General features: G+C 37.1%; 1 protein-coding gene across 1 annotated transcript in view; it reads right to left on the bottom strand.

Annotated features, from left to right (window-relative positions):
- LOC135224955 (uncharacterized) overlaps positions 1-25,931 on the bottom strand; it is a 273,007-nt gene that overhangs the window by 50,289 nt on the left and 196,787 nt on the right. The window contains exons 3-4 of the mRNA XM_064264267.1: positions 24,987-25,077; positions 20,089-20,207 (exon numbers count right to left, since the gene is read on the bottom strand). Of these exons, the coding sequence (XP_064120337.1) occupies positions 20,089-20,207; positions 24,987-25,077 (210 nt within the window). The remainder of the gene's footprint in view (positions 1-20,088; positions 20,208-24,986; positions 25,078-25,931) is intronic.

The raw sequence follows: 25,931 nt of genomic DNA on the forward strand, positions 1-25,931 counted from the left end.
AAATTTGGTATTGTTCGGTTAACTAACATCTGAAAATATAAAAATCTTACGGTCAAAAGTAGGAACAAATTGTTTATAATTATATCACATTTTAATGTATGTAAGTAGTGTACATACATACATACATACATACATACATACATACATACATACATACATACATACATACATACATAAATCTGTGACAGTACTTACTTTCTTTGCACAGATCTAAGGTACGTGTGCCGTGGAGGCTGTACTTTGGGGAATTAGGTAAAGGGGTTCTGTTAGGATGAGAAATTAATTGATATGTTTCTTTGCATTAAGTTTATCTTCGTTAGGGGTTGGGGTTCTTACACATGTTTTCCACCTTCTGAGTTACTGGGCTCTTGGACTGTTAAAACTTAATTGGCACTTGTTGTAATTACGAGTCTATAGGCACGAGGGAAATTTACGAGTATTGATTGTCACTTTCACTGTCTTTGATTGCTTCGCACACCACACTTTTGCACCTGTTCTTCTTCTGGGGATTCTTCTGTCCTTCTCTGTTTCACAGCCATGCCCACTGCAGTTCTCCCCTCAGGCTCCGGTTTTTGTTTCTCGGTCTCTTGGCTTCTCTGTTCCCTTTTTTCTCTGCTCCCCTTTTTCTCTGCTCTCTTTTCTGTCTCGCCTTTTTTTGTTCAGTTGAAATCTCCTTAGCCCCGCCTTTGGATTTTTGGATTCTGACTGGGTGTGGCATTTTCTGAAAGACCTTTTGTGTCTTAGTGGCTGCTAACTTCATACGAGACCGCCTTCCTGTCAGGTCTTCTACAGTAATTCGTAGGCTTTGAATTTGTATACGACGCCTCCTTCTTCATGTCCTGGCTTCTTAGGGGCGTATGCCTTGGTAACCTCATAGGTCATTCGTTGATACCCCAAAAACCCCTTTTGGGCTGTCTTATGACCAAGACTCATGGCTTTTGATTCGTCGATACTAGAGGCCTATATTTGGGAGGGTGGAGCACTTAAGAGTTCGGCACTCCCCTCCTTTGAACAACGGGTCATAGAATTCCTTTTTAACGTATGCCAGATGGCTCTCTCGACCTGTTACACGAAGGGAACGCCGATTAGTCATAGGCGCTAATGAGTAGTAGTTTCCAATTTCTCGAATATGCCTGGGCGATATCGCTGGTCACTATCGCTGGTACGGACAGAGGCTTTTTGGGGAGATGAAAACCAGATGTCTAATGGCTAAAAGCCTAATGTTTGGAGTAACAAAATCCCTTCACTAAGGAAAATCATTATCGTATTATTCCCTTTCCCTTCTTCCCTTATTATCCGTTTCGTGCCTTTTTCTTAAGTATTATTAAGTTATTGTCTTTTGGAATAACGACACTGTGCCACACTATTACAGTCTCGGCCCGCTACCTCGCTGACTCCGACAGCGTTATCTAAGCTGAAGCAAATATTATTATACCTACAAGAGGACTCCTAACTTATGCTTCTTGGAAATCATATTGAAACTTTAACTCAAAAACATCAAAAGTGAATGTAAACATGAGCAAATCCTTGATTAAGTAACGTTAAGGGCAACAATCAAATTGAATGTAAACATGAGTAAATTCTTGAGTAAGTAACATTCAGAGAAACATAAAAACTGAATATGAATATGAACAAGTACTTGATTAAGTAATATTAAAAGAATCATCAAACTGAATTCAAATATGAGTAAATCACATTAAGAAACGTGAAACTGAATGCAAACAAAACTAAATCACCAAAAAATAAGAAAAACTGAAAGTTAACATACTAAGCCCTTAAGTCACAAAGTTATATAAATGCATGGTAGAAGCAAAAAATAATGGTAACTATCCAAGTTTACAGTACGTGATTGGTTCAGTCCTCAGTCCTATTCTATCTAGGTGGATATCGTCTTTCTTTATGGAAAATAAACTTCGTTCTTCGTTGACGACACTTGATGGCTTCTTGTTTGCTGCGACCTGCTACTTGGGTGACAATGTCCTTGGAGAAAATATCCTTGTGTATTTGTATGCAATAACAAGTGAGTCCTTGACTACCTACTGAGAGTGTGTATTGTGTTTATGCAAAATTTCATTGGGCATTCTTACTGTAATTTCTGAGTAACCTTGTACATTAAACAATATAACTTTACTGCTTGATACTACAACAAAATTGGCAACTCGGTTAAAGGAACCGGTTAGTGGTTAATACTTGTAGGTTTCTTCTACTGTGACAACAATTAGTAAGCTTTCACCAATCAATATCTTGTTAGTAAGTTTTCAACAACTACTATCTTGTTAATGAGTCTTCATCAATTAACATCTTGTTAGTGAGTCTTTGTTGATTAATATCTTATTAGTAAGTTTTCATCAATCAACATTTAATAGATTTGAACAAAATAAGTGATTAATTAACTTGCCCTTCAATTATCTTAATCCATTTCTGAAACGAATTCTCTTATCTTAAAATCACTTAATATCTATCTTAACCCGTCTTATTATTCTTATACTTCTTAGAATGTTCTTGTGGAACGATTAAACAATTAATATACGTCTTGAAATTCTTATACTGCGCATTGAATCGTTTCTTACATACCCAAATAATTCCCTTCAAGTCAAAATAAATTTGAAGTTAGTGCACGTAACTCAAAAAAAATTGCTACAAACCGACTAATTAAAGTAAGAATTGCAACAATAAAAGATTATTCCTAAGTCGACCGATGAAGGTAAACTTAGCAATAAAGAAATCAAATAAATACATGGGAATAATTGGATGAATTAATGGGTTTGTTCTTCTGTTTCACTGAAAAGTGACTCTTCTATTTCTTAGGTTATATCTAGTTTCCTTCTTCTGGAATTTCTTCTGACGTCTCTGTCATTTCGGATTCTTCAACTTCTTTGGTTCTCTTGACCTTGTCCTTGTTTATCCAAAATTCTTCTTCTTCTAATGATTCAGCATATGTGGAAGGCATTTGGTTATTCATTTTCTTAACCTTTATCTTAGTTTCTTGTACGTCTACGACCAATTGTATGGTCCTGTGAATTTGTGGCTAACTTATAATTAATTACACTTCTTACTTCCTTCTTAATATAGACTTCATCTCCTTTCTTGTAGTCTACAGGCCTTAATCCTTCTTGATGCTTCTCTATCATATTCTGCTGGGCTTCTTCTAGATTCTTGTGCAATGCTTGTGTATTACTTTAAAGTTTCCGATTCTTATCTTCATGATATCTTCAGAGTAATTAGGCTGTATTGGCTGATTCAGCCATGCATAAGGTAATCTGGGTTCATATCCCATCAAAGCTTTTTATGGGAGTTGCACGAATACTGCGTATGATGCCTTGCATTTAATGACAATTGGACTAAAGGTAAAATTGACGTCCCCAGTCAGGATCCTGTCCTACTGTGTGACGTAATACGTCTAAAACCTTCCTGTTATTCCTTTCTACTAAGCCATTACTAGCTGGGTGATACGGCTGTATCGCTACCTTTTCTACCTTAAAGGCGTTACAAATTTTCTTGAACTAATGAGTTTGTTGAACTCGGTCCCATTATCAGAGATAATGAGCTGTGGGGCAGAATATCTGCAAAATATCTTATCGAAGAGAGCGATTGCACAATCCTTGGCACTTTTACTAGTTAGTGGTACCAACTCTGTATATCTCGTGAGCGCGTCGATACCATACTAGTATATTCTTATTCCCTTTACTCGTGGTATGAAGATTAGTGATAAGATCAATAGATACTCTTTCGAAAGGAGTCTGTGGGATAGGATATTTCCCTAGTGGTACTTCCTTGTCTGTTCTTCCTTTGTAGCTGTTGCATGTATTGCAGCTCTTCACATAATTACTAACATCCTTGTGAATTCCCTTCCAATGGAAAGTTCTTTGAATTAATCTAATTGTCTCATCCCTTCCTGGGTGAGCTCTCATGTCATCGTCGTGCATTAGCTCAATGACCTTGTCTCTTAGACTCTTAGGTACTAATCTTTTGTGCAGTACACCTAGAAATTGACCAAATGGGTCATATTCGTGACACATCCAAATTAATACGCCATCTATGTCCGTTAGTGCATCTGTGGGACATCCAACCTTCCTACCTAGTTCGGTTAATTCTTGTTGGCTGTGTTTTCTTTCGTTTCTAACGTATTTGAACAGTTCCCTTATATCTTCATCTCTTTCTTGTTCCTTTATGAAATTTTGCCGGGAAAGCTCCTCTGTATAGTGCATGGTGAGTACATTTACGTCATTGCACATTGTTTCATTCTTTTCTTCTTCTTGACTTATCATATTTATACTATCACCTTGTGATACATATCTTGATAATGCATCTGCTACCTTATTCGTCTTCCCAGGGACATATCTCACTTCTATGTCATAATCTTGGGCTGTCATGAACCAACGGGCTCTTCGTCCAGAAAAATTAGGATTCTTTAGCATTTCTACTGCAGCTGAATGATCCGTGAAGACGGTTATCTTGTAACCAAAAATTATATATCTGAAATGCTTTAAAGCGTCTATTATAGCTAGAGACTCGAGGTCTGTTACTGAGTAGTTCACTTCTGAGGGCTTTAATTTCCTACTGTAATAAGCTATGGCATTATACTTGTTTATCTTGTCTTTGCCATTAAACATGCTCCTATACCAATGTGGCTTTGCGTCCGTGGCTAAAAAAGAATTCTTTGCCAAAGTCTGGAAAGCTAAGTACTGGCGGATGTGTTAATCTTTCTTTCATTCATCGAATGCTTCTGCTGCTCGTCTGTCCATACAAATGATACGTGTTCCTTTAAAAGTTCAGTTAGTGGAGCTGATATGACTGCAAAGTTCCCTATGAACTTGCGGTAAAATCCTGCTAAACCTAAGAATGACTTTACGTCCTTCTTGCACTGAGGTGTTGGATTATCCTTGATTGACTTAATCTTTAAGTCGTTTACTTCTACGCCCTTTTCACTTAGTGTATGCCCAAGGTAGTCTATTTTCCTTTTAAGGAAGTTACATTTCTTTAGTTTAAGCTTCAGGTTGGCTTTTCTTAATCTCTTTAGGACTTCTCTGACTAAGTCTATGTGTTCCTCTATAGTGTCTGTTGCTATTACTAAATCATCTATGTAACAGTGTACGTCCTTGCCTAGTAAATCGCCCAAATTTTATCCATTAATCTTACAAAAGTTACCGGGCTTGACTTTAGACCAAAGGGCATTCTTACATACTGGTATCTGCCGTTACTAGTGGAAAAAGCAGTCAAAGGTTTACTTTCTTCGTCTAGAGGGATTTGCAAGAATCCCTGCAATAAATCTATAGTGGTGAAGTATCTCTTGGATCCTATAGTGGCGATAAGATCTCGCATTGACGGCATTGGATAAGGATCATTTTCAGTAATTTGGTTCAATTTTCTGAAATCCACAACTATTCTATAAGTTTTGTCCCTTTTAGGAACTAGCAAAAGTGGAAAGGACCATGGGGATTTAGATGGTTCTATTATTCCTTGCCTATTCATTCTTTGTACTTCTCTTTCATGATCTCCTTCCTGGGATGTGCTACTCTATAGGCTGGTATGTAGATTGGCTTTGTGTTCGATGGAATGTCTATCTTGTGCGTTATTTCGCGTGTATTTTCCCAAGGTGTCGCCGTCTAGAGCGACTATATCATTATATTCGCACAGTAAGTCTATGAATTCTCTCTAACATTGTTTTCCGTTCCCCCCTTTAATGTCCTTTAAATGAGATCCATTTTAGCTCTTCTCAGTTTTATGTCCTGAGCGTAATTTTCATTTCCTTTACTGATCGCGGCTACCGTTTCCCTTTCTACAACTCGGATAGGTATGGAGTATACTTCTGCTAGGCCTATTCTCTGTACCTGGTGTTAATTTAACCTTTCCTCCTCTGTTTGTATTCGTAATCTGTAATGCTATTTTGCTCTGTCTGACTTCATGTAAACTAGAAGAATAATGTATTCCATTTACTTGCGACTTTTCAGTAAGCGTGAGAATTTCCTTCCCTTCAAAAATTGGATTTACTGTACATTCTACCCACGTGCTTTCTCCTGGTTTAAGTCTTAATTCCCTCTCTAACTTTAAATAAGTGCATTGATTTGATTCTAAGAGGTTAATGATCTGTTGTGAACTCGTGATGCATTCTGGATATCTTCCCTCTGTCTTATCCTTCTTTAAGATACCTTTCATCGTGGGATTCTCTTTAGTCTGAGTTCTTTTGAATTGACTTGCATATTGGTATTCTAGAAATCTCACGACCGTTTTTAATCACTAGTTGTTCTCTAGGGGCATCAATGCTTATCCCTTGTCTAGCCATAGTTGGATAACCTATCAACAAATGAGCAAAAGCTAATTGTATATCTCTGGCTACCAGAACATTCTCTCTTAGTGCAATTCTTCCTAGCCTAAATGGAAAATCTAACTGTCCAATTACGTGATATCATTACCCTGGACGTCTGTGATTCTACAATCTACTGCTGGATTCAAAACTTAAGTGAGAAAAATACAACCGATACACCTTTTCTGACATTATATTCTTAGGACTGACCTGTATCAAAGAATGTAATAATAGGTTTCTCTAAAACCGACATGTGGCGGGAAATAATGGTCTATAATTATATTCATTTCCTACATCAACTTTGCTAAACCTGTGTAGCTGGGCTTAGCCTTGACATTCCGGACGTTCTCTCTGTTATAGAGGAAGATTCATTGTACCAGTAAGCAGAAAATTTTCCCATTGCGTCGTCTGACCGTTGACTGAACTGATTCATAACCTATGCTTGCTGTTTGATTGGGATATCTATTTGGAGCGGAATCTCTATTTTCTTTAGCTGGGGGAGATTGACTTTGGTTTCTACCTCTGCCTCTCGACTGAGATCTACCTCTAGGAGCTGAAACAAATTTATTTCTGCATTCTCGAGCACCTATGTCCTGTTCTCTTATGGAAAGGACAGAAGGCTATCCCTCGGCAGTCACTGGCATAATGTCCTCTCTTCTGACAGTTATAAAAAAACAACTGGGACTGTCGAAATCCTCCTTGAGAAGATTACCTGGCATCTTATTCTGATTTCTAGATGGTGTCCTAGATCTATTTGGACCTCTTTCCTTTTGTACTATAGCGACTAAAGGTCTGTATATAGGATTCCCTTCAGGTCTTTCTACCTAAGATTTTTGTTTCCTCCTCTTCAATCTCTGCTACATCATCGGATGTCTCCCACATACGAGTCATCCTCGCAATAACTTCCGTAGGCAGGCTTCCAATCATTATTGCTAGTCTAAATATTTTTTTAACATGACTCATTAGCATTTTTTGCTTGCCTCTTCTACCTCTATCCAACCTGTGGATTCCATGAAGTTACCCCATTCATTCATATTGTTATACAACTGAGAGCTAAACTCTTGATAACGTCTTTCGTCTAACTTAAAAAACTGACGCACATATCCTTGCCAAGCTAGTAACTGGATCTCTTTCACCAACTGTGGAGTAAACCTTCCTAAAATACCGTTTCAGTTCTTCCCAATTCTTAAGATCTCGGTAAGTCTCGGAGTGAACGTACCGCTCTAAGTCTCCTCCGGCTTCCAAATCAAGATAACTCTTGGCTTCAATAAGCTTTTCTCTATCTGTCCCCGTTTTATGCTATCTAGGCGTGTCTCCACTTGCTCTATCCAGTTCTCTAAGTTACAAGCTAACTGACCATCCTTTCTTCCGCAAAATTTAGCTATGTGATTAATCACATGTCCCTTATGTGTTCCCATTACTGCTGCGTTCGAATTCGCGGACTGTGTACCTTCCGGCATGGTTAATTTCCTTGTTTGACTTCTCGTGAGCACAGGCGTTCTTACGTTCTGATAAGGAGTCGGTCTCCCTTTGACCATCGACTCGTGAATGGAAATTTTCTTATACTGAGTATCATTATAATTATCAAAGAAAAAGTATCAAAGTTATGACAGTAATATCCAAAAATCAAAATAAAATTAATAAAACAATAAACTGTTTTTTTACTAAAGTATTCGATCACCAAAAAAATAAAAGAATTTTCCAGAAATATTCTCAAAGTCTTACGTTATCGGTAAGCGATTCTTAAACAACAACAAAAACCCTCTTAACAGTACTGGTAAAACGATACTGAACTGACCGTAAAGTGTACGCTAACGAGAGACCTCTCGTGAATTACCCTTGTTATCCTAAACAAACAAAATAAAAAACAAGTAAACATTCATTCGACGTAACGAATAAGATTAAAAGCAAATATTAAAACAAAAAAAATTCAAAGTATAAGAAATCACAAAACAAAAAACCAAAATCACAAAAAATCAAAATAAAATGACACATCTAAATTAAAATTAAAATTTAATTTTAGTTTTTAGTTTATTGGGTTAGTAAAAATACAAATGTTCGGGAAAAGGTCTTAGTAGCTGATTAGTTATAATTAGTAAAATAAGAAATATCGTAAGGTTTCGTTGCCAAAAAAAAAAGTTCTGTGTGAAAATCTTTTAATCTTGAAATACCAGAAATTGTCTAACTGAAATGTTAATCGCGTAATTTACTTTTAATAGAGTTTAATGTTATGTAAGTGTGGGGATTTTTATTTGGACTTAACTTGCGTCGCCTTCGGCACCCGGGGTTGCGTCTGACAGCTTGCGTTCGCCTACCAGCGCGTTGAATGATGCGTTGTTACGTCTGCGGGAAGGGGGCTTCTCTCTCTCTCTCTCTCTCGATTGCGTTGACGTGTTGTTTCGTTTTCGGGATCGTTTTCTTTCCTCTTGATATTTTTTCTTCATGCGTTCGGCATCTTGTTCTTCTAGTGGAACGACTGTTCTTGTTCTTCGGAGTGGAGTTTTCTTCGTGGAGTGTGGGTGGCTTTTTTTGGAGCGCTTTTATTGTTACGATCGGTAAACTGTCTTTGTATTTGGGAAGCACTGGTAACTGTCTTTGGGGAGAACTTTCTTTTTCGAGTGGCGTGAATGGATTGAAATCTCTTATGCCGACGCTAAACTTTTGATTCTGTTTCGCTGCCGCTGTGTTTTTTAACTGTCAATTGAGTCACGTCGTATCACGTCGCTAATCACCATTTCTTTGCTGTCTCTTTTGTCTCTTCCTATCCTTACCGCTGGACATCAATTAATCTTGTCACTATATCAATCTGTATCTCATCCGTATCCGTCGCTCTGCCACCAATAAATCTGTGACAGTACTTACTTTCTTTGCACAGATCTAAGGTAACGTGTGCCGTGTGGGAGGCTGTACTTTGGGGAATTAGGTAAAGGGGTTCTGTTAGGATGAGAAATTAATTGATATGTTTTCTTTGCATTAAGTTTATTCTTCGTTAGGGGTTCTTACACATGTTTTCCACCTTCTGGAGTTACTGGGCTCTTGGAACTGTTAAAACTTAATTGGCACTTGTTGTAATTACGAGTCTATAGGCACGAGGGAAATTTACTGAGTATTGATTGTCACTTTCACTGTCTTTGATTGCTTCGCACACCACACTTTTGCACCTGTTCTTCTTCTGGGGATTCTTCTGTCCTTCTCTGTTTCACGGCCATGCCACTGCAGTTCTCCCCTCAGGCTCCCCGGTTTGTTCTCCTCTGGCTTGGCTTCTCTGTTGTTTCCCTTTTTCTCTCCCCCTTTTTTTTTCTGTTTTCTCCCCTTTTTTCCTCTTTTTTTTTTCTCTGCTCTCTTTTCTGTCTCTGCCTTTTTGTTCAGTTGAAATCTCCTTAGCCCCGCCTTTGGATTTTTGGATTCTGACTGGGTGTGGCATTTTCTGAAAGACCTTTGTGTCTTAGTGGCTGCTAACTTCATACGAGACCGCCTTTCCTGTCAGGTCTTCTACAGTAATTCGTAGGCTTTGAATTTGTATACGCCTCCTTCTTCATGTCCTGGCTTCTTAGGGGCGTATGCCTTGGTAACCTCATAGGTCATTCGTTGATACCCCTTTTGGGCTGTCTTATGGACCCAAGACTCATGGCTTTTGATTCGTCGATACTAGAGGCCTATATTTGGGAGGTGGAGCACTTAAGAGTTCGGCACTCCCCTCCTTTGAACAACGGGTCATAGAATTCCTTTTTAACGTATGCCAGATGGCTCTCTCTGACCTGTTCACGAAGGGAACGCGATTAGTCATAGCGCTAATGAGAGTAGTTCCAATTTCTCGAATATGCCTGGGCGATATCGCTGGTCACTAATCGCTGGTACGGACAGAGGCTTTTTGGGGGAGATGAAAAACCAGATGTCTAATGGCTAAAAGCCTAATGTTTGGAGTAACAAAATCCCTTCACTAAGGAAATCATTATCGTATTATTTTCCCTTTCCCTTTCTTCCTTATTATCCGTTTCGTGCCTTTTTCTTAAGTATTATTAAGTTATTGTCTTTTGGAATAACGACACTGTGCCACATATTACACATACATATACATACATACATACATACATACATACATACAACATCATACATACATACATACATAACATACATACATACATCATATATATATATATATATATATATATATATATATATATTTGTGCATGTACATAGACAGGACAGATACACACGCGCACACACACACACACACACACACACACACACACACACACACATATATATAATATATATATATATATATATATATATATAATATTATATACATACACAGAGAGAGAGAGAGAAAGAAGAATGCGGAAAAACAACACCTTTACCAGCAGAAAAAAAAAAAAAAAAAAAAAGAAGAGCGAAAACCAAAGCCTTGCTGCTGAATATCCCACCACCGAAGATCCTAACAAAGAAAGATAATGATGGCCCTTGTCATCAGTTCTGACAACTTCGTTTCTCTTTATATGAAAACTACCCGTAATCTGCTGACGCCGTTCCTGGATAGGATAAAAATACGCTTTTCGGAAATCCTGTCGTTCGCTCAAAAGATTGCCTTCGGGAGACCCCGGATTGATTATAGAATCTCCAAATTAAATCAGCTCATACGTTTATATTTATACAACTCACTCTTAGGTTGATACTTCCCCTGATTTTGATTAATACAATCACACAAACACCCCCATATATATATATATATATATATATATATATATATATATATATATATATATATATATATATGTGTGTGTGTGTGTGTGTGTGTAGTACTGTATGTATGCATGTGTGTACATGTGTGTAAACAGACGTGTGCTTATACGTGTTCGTTAATATGTTTTGATACGGTCCTTACGAAACAATTTAGTTTGCCATCTTTGGCCTTTTTTTCTTTTTTTTATGGGGAGCCTGTGCTGTGAAAAATTGGTTTGGAAGTTAATGAACGATCCTTTAGCCTTTTCCCATCTGCGTGCTTACAAATTTTTCAATGATAATAATATTAAAATATTAAAATCATTATTATTATTATTATTATATTTCACGGACTATTTAATACCCAAACTTCTCCGTACATCTTTGTACATTCATAATCCTCTTACCGCTAAGAAAAAACAATTTCTGTGCCGGTAAACAGCGAAGAATCAAGAGAATGACGCGCACCAGCAATGAGAAGAATAATTGCTCCCTTAACAGACAATACAAAGGTAACGAACGAACGAACGAGCAACGCTCAGTGGAAGCAATTTGTCCCTCTTTCCACGTTATCGGATTCGCTGGGGCACTTGGCACCCACTACCCTTCCGTCCCTCGCTCCCACCACTCAATACCCCTCCCTCCCTTAAACCCTTCTTATCAGCGCCCCACCGCACCCCCACAAATCTATCTCCGGCCCTCCTACCAAGACTTGCTCCTACCTCCCCCTCCCCCTTACCCTCACCCATCAAGTACCAGTATGTATATCAAGACCCCTACCTATCACACCTCCCCCACCTACATTCCAAGGTGGCCATACACGTATTCCCAACCTCCCCCATTCATGCTGTATCTATCTCAGCCATTCCCTCCTCCCGTCTCCCAACCCCCACCCCGCTCACCTCCTTCCACGAAGGACAACACCCCTCCGTCCCCCCAGCGGGAGGAGGCATCCTCCTCCTCCTCCTCCTCCCGGGCCAAATGATCATGGACTATTGTCTTCCTCACAATGACCCCAAACTCATCGGGCCGTCGTCCCTCAGCCATGGCTATCAGGATAACAATTGCGGTGTTTGCCGTTCGCAGACTTGCTAAGCGACGGAGGATGTTCGCTGGCTTCATGCCATTCTGATTGGGGCAATGATCGCTGAGTTGGTCTGCTGGTAGCGAGAGTTGGTGTACTTTTATATGAGGCGTTATGTGCGCAGAAAATGTCTGCTAAGAACATCTTCTAACAGCAAAGAAGTGGAAAATATACTGTACTTTTGAAAATGATCATGGGATATCCCCTGTCAGGGCTTGGATAGGTGACTATAGTAGATTCACATCAACCGTGCATTTGATGTCTAGGCCAGTCCCTTTCGACGCTCCTGATTGGCTGTTGATAAGCCAGTCACAGGGCTGAAAACTCTCAGTCTCTCTCGAGAGTTCACATGGGTAGGATCTATGTTCCACTTCTCCTGAGGGATACGTCTTTCAGGAGAGGTGGAACATAGATCCTACATATGTGAACTCTCTCTCGAGACTGAAAGTTTCCAGCACTGTCATTGGCTTATCAACAGCCTATCAGGAGCGTCGAAAGTGACTGGCCTAGACATCAAATGCACGGTTGATGTGAATCTACTGTAGCTCATGGTCCCGTGGCCATCTGCGGTTCGAAGGTTTACTCTCAGCTAAAATGATTCGAAGGTTCATTTCCTTGAAAAAATTATATTTCTTATATTTATTTTCTTTTAAAATATATTAGTGGTTTATTTAATGATGAAATATTTTTGCAAGCTTATTTTCTGCTAAATATATCTTATATTTTTTTATTCTATTTTCGCAATATTTTACTGGTTTATTTTCTGTATGAAATATTTTCACAGGTTTATTTTCAGTTGAAATGACTTTCCGAGCTTATTTTTTGTCGAAGTATTCTGCATGTCTATTTTCCAGTAACAATATTTTGCAAGTATGGTTTTTGCTAATATATCCTACCATGTTTTAAATTCGATTAAAATCATTGTCGGGTTTATTTCAGCAAATAAGATGCTGGTTTAATTGCCGAGACATATAACTAAGGGCTTTATGTACAAACGTTGCTGGTTCAATTTCTACTAAAATATTTTATCAGTTTATTCTCCACTGAAAAACGAGGTTAAGAACACCAATCAGATTTATTGTTTAATGAAAGTTTGTACACCAACTGGTAAGTGATAATTTTCAAATACATTCGTTATTTTTCACCGGTATGAGAAAATGCCCAACTCCTTTACCTAAAAAATTCAAGCTAGTAATATTCTCCTATAAAAAAGATAATTCTCAAGTTTATGCTTTCTGATTCTGGCTTTCTCTCTGATACAAAGAACAAACACAATTAATTATTATTTTAGTCATTATGCCAAATACGTAATTTGGTGGGTCTCTCTCTCTCTCTCTTCCCCTACGCCATCGAGAAAAATAAGTGGTAGCTACTTTTCCTTACGGTAGTATAACTTATTATGGAAACATATATTTTTAAAACATTTGTGCTTTATGATGACACACACTGACTTATTTTATTCTTAAATATTTGCTGTCATTTTCTTTAAGTGAAAGTTAACGCTACCAGCTTCTGCTTAGACTGATGGTCATCTGGTGTAAAAAATTCAATACATTCTCTTTGTTGACATGTATTTCGTCAGCTTACTTCTTTCAACTTTTCCTTACATTTGTTTTAGACAGAATTCCAGGAAACCTCCATAACAGGGAACTTCCAATTTTCAAGGAAGATTTGCCCACAAATGACGAACAGCCAGCAGTACACTTGGAAATGAAAATACCACTGTTGGCAACGGACGGAGAAGGCACGAGAGAGAGAGAGAGAGAGAGAGAGAGAGAGAGAGAAGAGAGAGAGAGAGAGAGTTAGTTTACGACTAAATAGTAACAGGCATTACGACCAAAATCCATTTTATATATTATTCTAACGGTCTAACCTAACTTTAGCTAACCTATCGTTATAGAGCGGATTTTAATATAGATTGCTGTTGATATTAACTGCTTGTCAATATTACCACTATTGGTGAAGAAATCCCCAGTGGTGTAGGTGCCAATATATATTTTAGGAACTTATACATAAGAGAACTTTCGAGATTTCTTTACCATTTGAGTGGCTCATCCTATTATGAGATATTTATGGATTATTACTATTGTTATTGATTCTGTAACAAGGGAAGATAGGATTAGAAATGAGTATATAAGAGCATCGACAAAGGTAATTGAAATATCGAAGAAAATACAGGAGGGAAGGCTTCGATGGTATGGACACCTGTTACGAAGGGAGGAACATCATGATGGAAGACATACGATGGAAATGGAAGTGCGGGGTAGAAGGAAGAAGGGAAGACCAAGAAAGGGATGGAGTGATTGTGTAGGGAAGATATGATATTAAAAGGTATTAATGAGAGCGATGCACAGGACAGAAATCGATGGAGACGACTCCTTCACAACGGCGACCCATATAAAAATGGGTTAAAACTGGAAAGAAGAAGAAGATTGATTCTGTATCGAATATCTAACTGACCACGGTCCTCAGTCACCCACTTCACCCAAAGGTTTCGTTTAAATATGTCCGTTCTTGTGGTCCTAGGACCAAAATTCTTTTGGAACCAGTATGACCTCCTCCCTCTTTCCCATTTCTGTTGATCGCTTCAGATTCAGCCTACTGAGGCAATATTACATCTCAAGGTCAATACTCCATCGGCTGCTGTTGACTGTCTTTAATGTTTCAAACGGCAGAAAATGATTTGTTTACGAACAGGAAAAATCATTGCAAGTCATGATCATTGTGAGGTGATGATATCAGCGTCATTCTCAACTTCAGTTTCCTGAAAAGAAAACTATTGCGTCGGCTTTGTCTGTCCGTCCGCACTTTTCTGTCCTCCCTCAGATCTTAAAAACTATTAACGGGAGAATGCTGCAAATGGATATGTTGACCATCCACCCTCCGATCATCAAACATGCCAAATTGCAGCCCTCTAGCACCAGTATTTACTTTATTTGAGGGCCGTTGTTGAAGATTCATGGGCCGTTGCTCACAGAGCATTATACCGAGACCGCCGAAAGATAGATGATCTGTTTTCGGTGGCCTTGATTATACGCTGTACAGAAACAGTCGATTGTTCGGCGCATTTTTTACTTGTTTTGTTTCAATCATAATCTACCGTAGTTTCAGTTTTTTTTTTCACTCATGTAAACCATGACGGAACAATCTTACAGTGACATATGCAATATATGCAATTATATGAATTACATGTCACACCCGTATATATATATATATATATATATATATATATATATATGTCACACCCGTATATATATATATATATATATATATATATATATATATATATATATATGATATATATATATATATACGGGTGTGATGACACACACACACACATTTATATATATATATATATATATAATAATATATATATATATATATATCGGGTGTGACATATAATTCATATAATTGCATACATTGCATATGTCACTGTAAGATTGTTCCGTCATGGTTTACATGAGTGAAAAAAAGCTGAAACTACAGTAGATTATGATTGAAACAAAACAAGTAAAAAACGCGCCGAACAATCGAGTGTTTCTGTACAGGGTATAATCGAGGCCACCGAAAACAGATCATCTATCTTTCGGTGGTCTCCGTCATTTCTTAGACTACGGTCTCGGTATAATGCTGTATATATATGAGCAGCGGCCCATGAATCTTCAACAACGGCCCTTAAACAAGGTAAATATTGATGCTTGAGGGCTGCAATTTCGCATGTTTGATGATCGGAGGGTGGATGGTCAAAATATGTATGTGTGTGTTGTTGTATACATGCAAGTACGTAGTATATGTGCGTGTATAAACGTACACAAGCTTGACCATAAAGGAAGGCACAACGGTATTGAAGCGTTGTCTTAGCTATATCATAAACTCTACGGGATGCTACCATAAGAAATGGACGCCCGAACTCTGATTAAAAGAAAACTGCTCACCCTCAGGAGTAACCAGGACGAAATATTTCCCAACAAACTCTTTCATTCATTCTGTTTGCATCTTACCAAAACTTGCTTCAGCAAATATCATTAATACTGCTTCTTTCATTAAACCAACCTAGTCTAATATATTTATTTTAATGGATTTCTTATTTATTTTTTACTACCTTCGTTTCGTTACTGTTGACTTAGTTTTCTTATAAGCCTGTTTCGGATATGGGCATTGTATCCTCCTGGAACTTGCCTCCTGAGTAAATGAACTTTTTTGCTTTTACTCTATGAACATTTTTATATCCTATGAATATAATAGTACTATTAATGTTAAAAAATCCACAATTATATATTAAAATATTTTTCTATGTAAAATACAAAGACTTTCGAACACCTGAACAGAGTTCCTCATCAGTGTAGACGTCTACACTGATGAGGAACACCGTTCAGGTGTTCGAAAGTCTTTGTATTTTACATAGAAATATATTGTAATATATAATTGTGGATTTTTAACAATTTGTTTCCACGAGACTGAATATCTTCACAACAACAACAACAACAACAATAATAATAATAATAATAATAATAATAATAATAATAATAATAATAATAATAATAATAATAATAACAACAGTTCCCCTGTTCTCTACTCAGAGATTAATGAGAGCAGCTCATTCGAACGAAGACACTCCCCCACTAACGAATACCTCCTGGCGTCTCGTACCTCGTTATGCGTCATTGTCTAGATTCTCGGGCGTAGGCCTACGCCTTACGCAGGAGGAGGCAGGACGCACATGATTCTCCGAGCCAAGAGGCCCGTTTGTCACTGTGGCAGCGCCATTATGTATCTAACGTCGTTTTAAAAGGGGGAAAATAGGCTTACGCCGAAGCCTAACTCGGTTGAGTAATGAATTCAAGTTTCTTTCTTTGTTTTTCTTTTATTGCTGTCTTGTTTTATTAAGAAAAGAGGCTGCTGTGGGGTTCTTGGTGACAGCCATGCGTTGGGGATATGTCTTTAGGAGTTTGTGTTACAAGTTTATTAATACAGCCGTTTGTACTACTGAAGATACATAAAAAAAAACTTTCACAATGTTTTGAAATAAATTATTTTAGCCGCTTTGTAAACGGGAAAAAGTTTTTAAGAATTAAAGTAGCATTATGCTCTCATAAAAAATACTGTGTTGGAAAAAGACAATCCTGATTTAAAAGCAGGACTTTTTTTGTTTTGTTTTAAAGAACTTTGTAAACAGAAGAAAGGTTGATGAAAATGTGCTTCAAGAATTAGAATAATCGATATGCTCTCATAAGACAAAAATAATGGTGTTTGAGACATAATCATCATCAAAACTGACCGGTTGTTTCAAAAGCATTTGTTTTTAGTATTTCTATGAATTGTTCTTTTAATAAATAGATCTATTTCGGACAATACTCGTTAGTCCAGCCACATATTGTGACAAAGTCACCATCAATTTCGAGAAGAATTAAAAAAAAAACTCCTTACGATACAATTCAGCTTTTTATGTTTGTGACTCTATAGAAAGTACAACCGAAATGAAAAGTACTAGAAATCAACTAAGCAATTTTACCTGCTCAGGACGGTCTCAAGCCCTGATAAAAGCGGAGTGCTGTGGCGTAATGTCAATGACCACATTGAAAAAGGTAAGAGACCTTATAGGAGAGGCAGTGGGTTACAATGAGGCCCCTAGGACACCTATTGATGAAATGCGCGACTGAAAATCCGAGGACCGTGGTCAGTTAAGATATTCGATACAGAATCAATAACAAGAGTAATAATCCATAAATATCTCATAATAGGATGAGCCACTAAAATGGTAAAGCAATCTCGAAATTCTCTTATGTTTCTCAAATATATATATTAACATCTACACCACTGAGGATTTCTCCACCAATAGTGATGATATTAATAAGCAGTTAATATAAATAGTATCAATGATAAAATCCGAGTGGATCTTTCTTCTTTGTCCGCCCCGGTTGGGGGCAGGGTAGGTAGGGGAGGTATGACACATCCACACTCCTTCTCAAACCTGTTTGTGCGCCCTAGGTAGTTTCGGGGTAGGTAGGGGATCGGGTGGGTAGGGGAGACATGGCACATCCACCCTCCTCCTGCAAACCTGTTGGTTCGCCCCATGTAGTGTTGGGGTAGTTATGGCTTGGGAGGGTAGGGGCGACATAACACGTCCACCCTCCTCCCACAAACCTGTTTGTCCGCCCTAGGTTGTGTTGGAGTAGGTGGGGGATCGGGAGGGTTGGGGAGACATGACAAGCAGCGCCGGGTTTCAGCGCAGCGTAGCACGTGCCATCAAGCTCGCAATATTAATAAACAGTTTAAAACTGTCGTAGTAATGAAACAATATCGGGCACCATCGCCAGTGAAGCAGTAAAAAGCTGTAATCGACGCGGTCTTTAACGACTTTTACATCCGGGGAAATGAAAGTTTTGTGCTTATGAGTTCTGGTATATTTGGCGAAAACCTATCAGGTTTCCTACAATAAAAAAAGAAAAGAAAAATGCCAAATATGCATTGTTAGCCAACAAACTTTTCAAGAGGGCAGGGGGCTGCATAATACATTTTGCTGAAACTCATTTTGAAACATAAACAGAAAAAAGAGAATGCAACTTAGGCCATTTGCATTCCGAGGAATAACGTGAAAAATACAAATTTTACTGGTTATTTCCTCGGCACGCAAACACCTTAATAACCTTTTCTTATGTCATTTACTGTTCCTGCAAAGAAGCCTAACAACAGCAACACAAATAACAATAATAATAATAATAATAATAAGTAGGGAGGAAACCTTCTCTGGGGTCAGTTGATAATTATAGCTGTTTTCACGGCCTTTAATCTAATAATAGAGTCTTCTACATTCGTCTTACAATCTTCTTTCATCAGTATGTCAATTAAATGCCGTGGAAACAGTAATAATAATAATAATAATAATAATAATAATAATAATAATAATAATAATAATGTTAACGAGAATGGCAGATTTAAGCGAGTTGATTTCATATATTGTTTTTTGCCATTTTTCTTATAATCCGCCTCTCTGGCTCAGCGATGTGTCTGAGTAACTGGCCAATATTCATATTGCGAATATCTAAGAATTATAAAAATGCTGATGGTGATCTTTATTCAAACAGGATTCTGGTATACTGTTATTAGCAGCATAGGATCTCATGGACCTGAGATCCTATGCTGTTAATAACAGTATACCAGTATACCAGAATCCTGTTTAATATAGATCACCTTCAGCATTTTTATCCCTTTTAGATATTACCATTATGAATATTGGGAAGTTTTTTATTTTTTAAATAAAAAAAATTATAAATCAGTGATTTCTTTGATTTTTTATTGATTTGATTTTTTTATTTGTGTTTTTTTATTTGTTAGATGTTTTCTCAGTCCTTTTTTTATCCTCAAAATGTATTTTATGACAGCATTTTTATCCTTTTTAGATATTACCATTATGAATATTGGGAAGTTACTCAGATACATCGCTGAGCCAGAGAAGCGGATTATAAGCAGGGTTGGTGATTTTTTTATTTTTTAAATAAAAAAAATTAAAAATCAATGATTTCTTTGATTTTTTATTGATTTGATTTTTTTTTTATTTATGTATGTATTTTATGACAGAATTACTATTGATTTATCTTTTAGGTTTCCAGTTCTGTCCTTATGTACGTACTTGCAATTTTTTTATATCAAAATAAATAGATGCTTAAGTTTTTATTAACCTCCAACCCATACTTTTCAATTTATTTGTTTTCAAATTGAAAAATAAAAAAAAAAATTAAAAAATCAAGATTTTTTAAATGAAAAAAATCAATGATTTAATCACTTCATTAATTCAGTTTGATTTAATCATTGTCAACCCTGATTATAGAAAAATAGAAAAAAAAACAATATATAAAATGAACTCGCTAAATTCTGCCATTCTCTTTAATAGCATTTGCCCGAAAGAGGGACTTTCACCAAACTAATAATAACAATAATAATAACTGCGTACTACCAAATGAACGCAGAAGGACTCTACCTGCTATTGCTACGGGGAAGAGTGTGTAGAAGTTGATGGGAGCCGTTCCATACCACAGGGTCTCCGTCCCATTCGCTGCGATGGTCAACAGGCAGCTGCACACCGCCATACTTAATATCCTGAAAATGAGGTCATTTAACATGATGCATATAATGTCTAAAGCTCCTCTCGATATCTCATAAATGATGTTCAACACTGACTTAAGATCGTGTCAACAACGACCAAAGTTAAGTATATCTTAGCAGACCACTGAGCTGATTAACAGCTCTCCTAGGGATGGCCCGAAGGATTAGATATTTTTACGCAGCTAGGAACCAATTGGTTACCTAGCAACGGGACCTACAGCTTATTGTGGGATCCGAACCACATTATATCGAGAAATTAATTTCTATCACCAGAAATAAATTCCTCTGGTTCCGCGTTGGCCGAGCCGAGAAGCGAACTTCGGACCACCGGATTGGTAGCCGAGCGCTAAAGCCACTCGTCCAACGAAGAACTCATCTATAACGACCAACATTCCTAATCCTGTAATGCTAATGCAAAGATTCATCAATTGTCTTGTATCAAGATCTAACTTCACATAACGGTCTGGAAATAATGTCTACGTTCACGTATCCTGCAAAGAATATCGATCTGCATTTGAGGCGTTCACAATATTAAGGGTCCCCAGAGCTCCAATTCGCAATGATTTTATTTATTTATTTATTGCTCCAAAGTCTTCTAAAAATATCCTACTTTACCCATGGAAAAGCGTACTTGCATATGTAGACTCCAAAGTGGTCGAAAACTCCATTATCTAACAAAGGGTGGTGATATGCGTGCTTGAAAATGCCAATTTACAAATGCGTTTTCTCACGATTTTTTGTCTAATCAGCCCCTGGAGACCCTTAATATTGTGAACGCCTCAATTGATTTCCTACAAAAAATGTTACCATTTACATTATGCTACCAAGCATCAACTATACTGTAAAGAAATGTAAACTTTCCGTTGAAACCTTGTAAATAATACCAGTCTCACGTAATTTGCTTTCAATTCTAACCCTCACATATATCAACCCTCAAATAACATCTCACTATAGTAGATTCACGTCAACCGTGCATCTGATGTCTAGGCAGTCCCTTACGACGCTTCTGAATGGCTTTTGATAAGCAAATCACAGGGCTGGAAACTCTCAGTCTCTCTCGGGAGTTCACATAGGCAGGATGTATTTTCCACCTCTCCTGAGGGATAAGTCTTTCAAAAGTATCCCTCAGGAAAGGTGGAACATAATCCTGCCTCTGTGAACTCTCAAGAGACAGAGTTTCCAGCCCTGTGATTGGCTTATCAACAGCCAATCAGGAGCGTCGTAAGGGACGGGCCAAGGCATCAGATACACAGTTGATGTGAATCTACTATAGTGATGCCAACTCTCGTTTATAAATGTTGACTTTCATGTATGTTTAACATACTATGATTGGATGGATATATTTCGTCATTTCATTTATATTTCGTATTTCTACATCCTATACTTCATATCACGGGTTCATCCAGGTATTCTTCTGTCAAAAGGTATATATGAGAAGTAATAATAATAAAAAAGTCGGGTAAAAAAATAAGCATTGATGAAAGTATCAGTTTCTCCGCTGAACCACTTAGTGTGAATCTTTTTTTTTTTTTTTTTTTTTTTTTTTTTTTTTTTTTTTTTTTTTTTTTTTTTGAAAGGTCGTTACTCCCAGGAGTTTGAGTCACTTTCCATATTTCATGCCCTTAAATTTGCATAAAAACCTTTTTTTCTTCTTTTTTTTAAGGGTTGTTAAATTTTCTTTCTCCATAAGCTAGAATTTTGGGTCTCTAGTGTTGAACTTTTTGTTTTTAGAAAGGGACTGAATTTTATTTTTGAGTAATTTTAATTTTTAAGCCTTCAATTTTTTTTTACCTTTATTATATATGAAAACAGAATGGCGGGAGAGTAACCAAATAATTAATCTGTCAAATCTTTTTATTTCTCTTTTAACATAATTTAAATATTTGAGTCTTCATTTTTCTTCTTTATCACCCATAAGAGCAGAATTGCCAGATAGCACCAAATCAAAATAAAAAGAAGTAATCTGTCAATCTATGGATAGGAAATTTGCATTTCTATTTTTCATTCTCAATGGGTATTGAATTTAACATAATCATTTTGAGTCTTCAGCTTCCCACTTTATTGTCTATTAAAGCAGGAATGCCACGAAATGGCAAATCATAAGAAATAAGAAAATCTTTAAATTTTTGGATGAAATTTGCATTACAATTTTTTTTATTTTAAAGGACGTTGAATTTTTTTTTTAGTATAATATACATTTTTGAGTCTCCAGTTCTAATATTTTTATCGACAAAAGTAGAAATGTCGAAAAACGGCGAGTAAAAATAAAATAAAAGAAAACCTGAGAGTCTATAGAGATTTGCACTACTACATTTTATTTTTAGTGTTGAATTCTCCTTTAATATAATGTAGATGTCAGCGTCTTCAGTTCCAAACTTTATTATCTATAAAAGCAGAAATGTCAAAAAAAGACGGAACAAAAGAATTAAATAAAGTTAATCTATGGTTGCGAAATTTACTTTACTACTTTTTATTTTCAATTGGCTGCTGAATTTTCTTTTACAGTAATTTAAATTTCTGAGCTTTCAATTTCCAACTTTTATTATCTAATAAAACATAAATTTCAGAAAACGGGAGAACAAAAGAAATAAAACTAATCTATCAATATATAAATAATAAATTTGCATTACTACTTCCTTTTAAAGTGTTGAATTTTTTTAACAATTAAAATTTTTGAATTTCCAGGTTTTTATCTTCATTTCCTACAAAAGCAGAAACGCTAGGAAATGGCGAACCAAAATAAATAACTATTAATCTGTCAATCTATGGGGACCTCACTGAAATTTAAGCTGATTTTCACGTCAGTCTATGGAGGAGAACCTCTGTCTGAAATTTAAGCTGATTTTCACGTCAATCTATGGAGGAGAACCTCTGTCTGAAATTCAAGCTGATTTTCACTCTAGTTATTTCCCTAATCATCGGATCGGTTTCCCTTCGTGCATCGATCGTCGCATCCCGGAGCGTTCCCCTTTATCATCTCTAAAAGCAGAGATCCCCTCAGGTCAAAATGAGAAATTTAAGAAACGACCTCCTCTCCATATCACGGGTCGAAAGGCAGACGACCCATGAAGCGCCCTAGCATGTGGTCATCATCATCATCATCATCTCCATTATCTTCATTATTATAATTTTTATCATCGTCATCATTATAATCCTCATCATCATCAAGGCATATATAGATACATAAGCAAGCAGTCTTTCTCCGTCTCTCCCTCTACGATGTCTTTCAAATGAAGAAAAGGGTTTTACTGGTATCTTCATCATCATCATTATTATCATCGTCATCATTATAAGCCTCCTCATCATCATCAAGGCATATAGGTACCTAAGCAAGCAGCCTTTCTCCGTCTCTCCCTCTACGACGTCTTTCAGATAAGGAAAAGGGTTTTACTAGAGTTATATCTAATCTATCTCATTGAAGAAAACGGAGCCCCAATAGGTACTACGTTATTCTTTTAAGTAAATGCGAATTGGAGAGGCAGCCGTCACGGGAATCTTACAAGTCAGATCTGAAGGTGACAATAATGTGCACTGTGGCGTCGTTGTCTTAAATAAGATAGATTGAATGTAACCTCTGCAAATCTCCTTTACATGTGTATATGTGTATATGTATATATATATATATATATATATATATATATATATATATATATATATATATATATAGAGGATTCTACTATAGTAGATTCAAATCAACCGTGCATCTGATGTCTAGGCCAGTCCCTTATGACGCTCCTGATTGATTGATGATAAGCCAATCGCAAAGCTGGAAACTCTCAGTCTCTCGAGAGAGTTCACATAGGCAGGATGTATGCTCCACCTTTCATGAGGGATGCCTTTGAAAGACGTATCCCTCAGGAGAGGTGGAACATACATCCTGCCTATGTGAACTCGAAACTCTCAGTCTCTCGAGAGAGTTCACATAGGCAGGATGTATGCTCCACCTTTCATGAGGGATGCCTTTGAAAGACGTATCCCTCAGGAGAGGTGGAACATACATCCTGCCTATGTGAACTCTCTCGAGAGACCGAGAGTTTCCTGCCGTGCGATTGATCTATCAACAGCCAATCAGGAGCTTCGTAAGGGGCAGGCCTAGACATCAAATGCAAGGTTGATGTGAATCTAATATAGTTATTTTTACCAGATACATATAAAATTGTAATAGCCACAATGCCCTCTTAACTTCTCAAATTCTCTGCTCTTTTTTGGATACACTATCGCTACAAAGCCTTGAGCTCCAACTTCAAAGAAATTTGAAGAAATCATGACGATTTCTTTCATATTTCTTTGAAGTTGGATCTCGAGGCTTTGTAGTGACAAGCGTATCCAAAAAAGAGCATGGAATTTGAGAAGTTAGTTAAGATGGCACTGTGGCTATTACAATTCCATATATATATATATATATATATATATATATATATATATATATATATTATACACACACACACATATATAACAAAACGCATCTGAATTCGACAAGTTCCCTCTAGCCTAACCTGCGTGGGTTCGAATCCCATTTGGAAAAGATTTCTTCGTATATATCTCTTCAGGAGTCAATGCTAATAGAAGTAAGCGTATCCAAAACTGTAAAGAAATCGAGAAATCACGATATCTCTGTGGCGTGATATAAAAAAGAAAATCACGCATTACTAAACGTGATTGCAGATTCAATAACAACACCAACTCACTAACACCCATATTCGCCGTTCGTGAACGAAAGTCCTCACTATCTGAATAATATTAATCGTAACGAAACTGAGAGACAATACTTACGGCTTGTGATGTATGCAGAGAGCGCAATGCGTCATTATTAATGCGCTTAGTATGCGATGTGTCCCCAGTAATCTGGACATTGCAGGATTTACTGAAACAAAAGAGAAAACAAAAAACGTTAATGCGCTGAGTACAAGGGCGGCCGAACGGAGAGACAATGTCCGGTATAAATATGAGAGATTTCATGTAAAATTTAACTTCATTTATAGGGTGTTATGTGTTGGCTGACATTACGTATAGGATATTGTGTATTGGATGACATTATTGGCAGGATATAGTGTTGGTCGACATTATTTGCAAAGTATGTGAAAGCTGACACTAGTCCAGCATATACTGTGAAGGCCGACACAATTTGCTGGGTATAGCGTGAAGGTTGGCACCATTTATGTATTAGTACGCGAAGGTTCATATTACAGGACGGTATGTGAAGCTTGGCATTATTTGCAGGTATTTTATGAAGCTTGAAATTAATTCCTGGTACTATTTGAAGCTTGGCATTATTTGCAGGTACTTAGTAAAGCTTGGCATTATTTGCGGGTGCTATGTAATGTAAAGCTTGACATTATTTGAAGGTACTTAGTAAAGCTTGGCATTATTTGCCGGTACTATTTGAAGTTTGTCATTATTTGCAGGTACTTTGTTAAGCTTGGCATTATTTGCGGGTACTATGTGATGCTTGACATTATTTGCAGGTACTATTTGAAGCATAACATTACCTCTTGGAGACAGACGGATGTTGACATTATCTACGGAACATTAGTAGAGCTAGCAATAATTATTTCATATACAACACAAATAATGTTATAAATGTGTATATTCTGGCACAATGAAATTTACTATAAGGTATGGCAGCCTCTCTGCCGCAAATCATTCTCTACAGCCGAAGAAAAGGTGATCACCTGCCCATCAGTACAGGGACTTCATCAGCAATACAAATACTCATAT

Source organism: Macrobrachium nipponense, chromosome 12, assembly GCF_015104395.2.
Source record: "Macrobrachium nipponense isolate FS-2020 chromosome 12, ASM1510439v2, whole genome shotgun sequence".
Classification (NCBI taxonomy): domain Eukaryota; kingdom Metazoa; phylum Arthropoda; class Malacostraca; order Decapoda; family Palaemonidae; genus Macrobrachium; species Macrobrachium nipponense.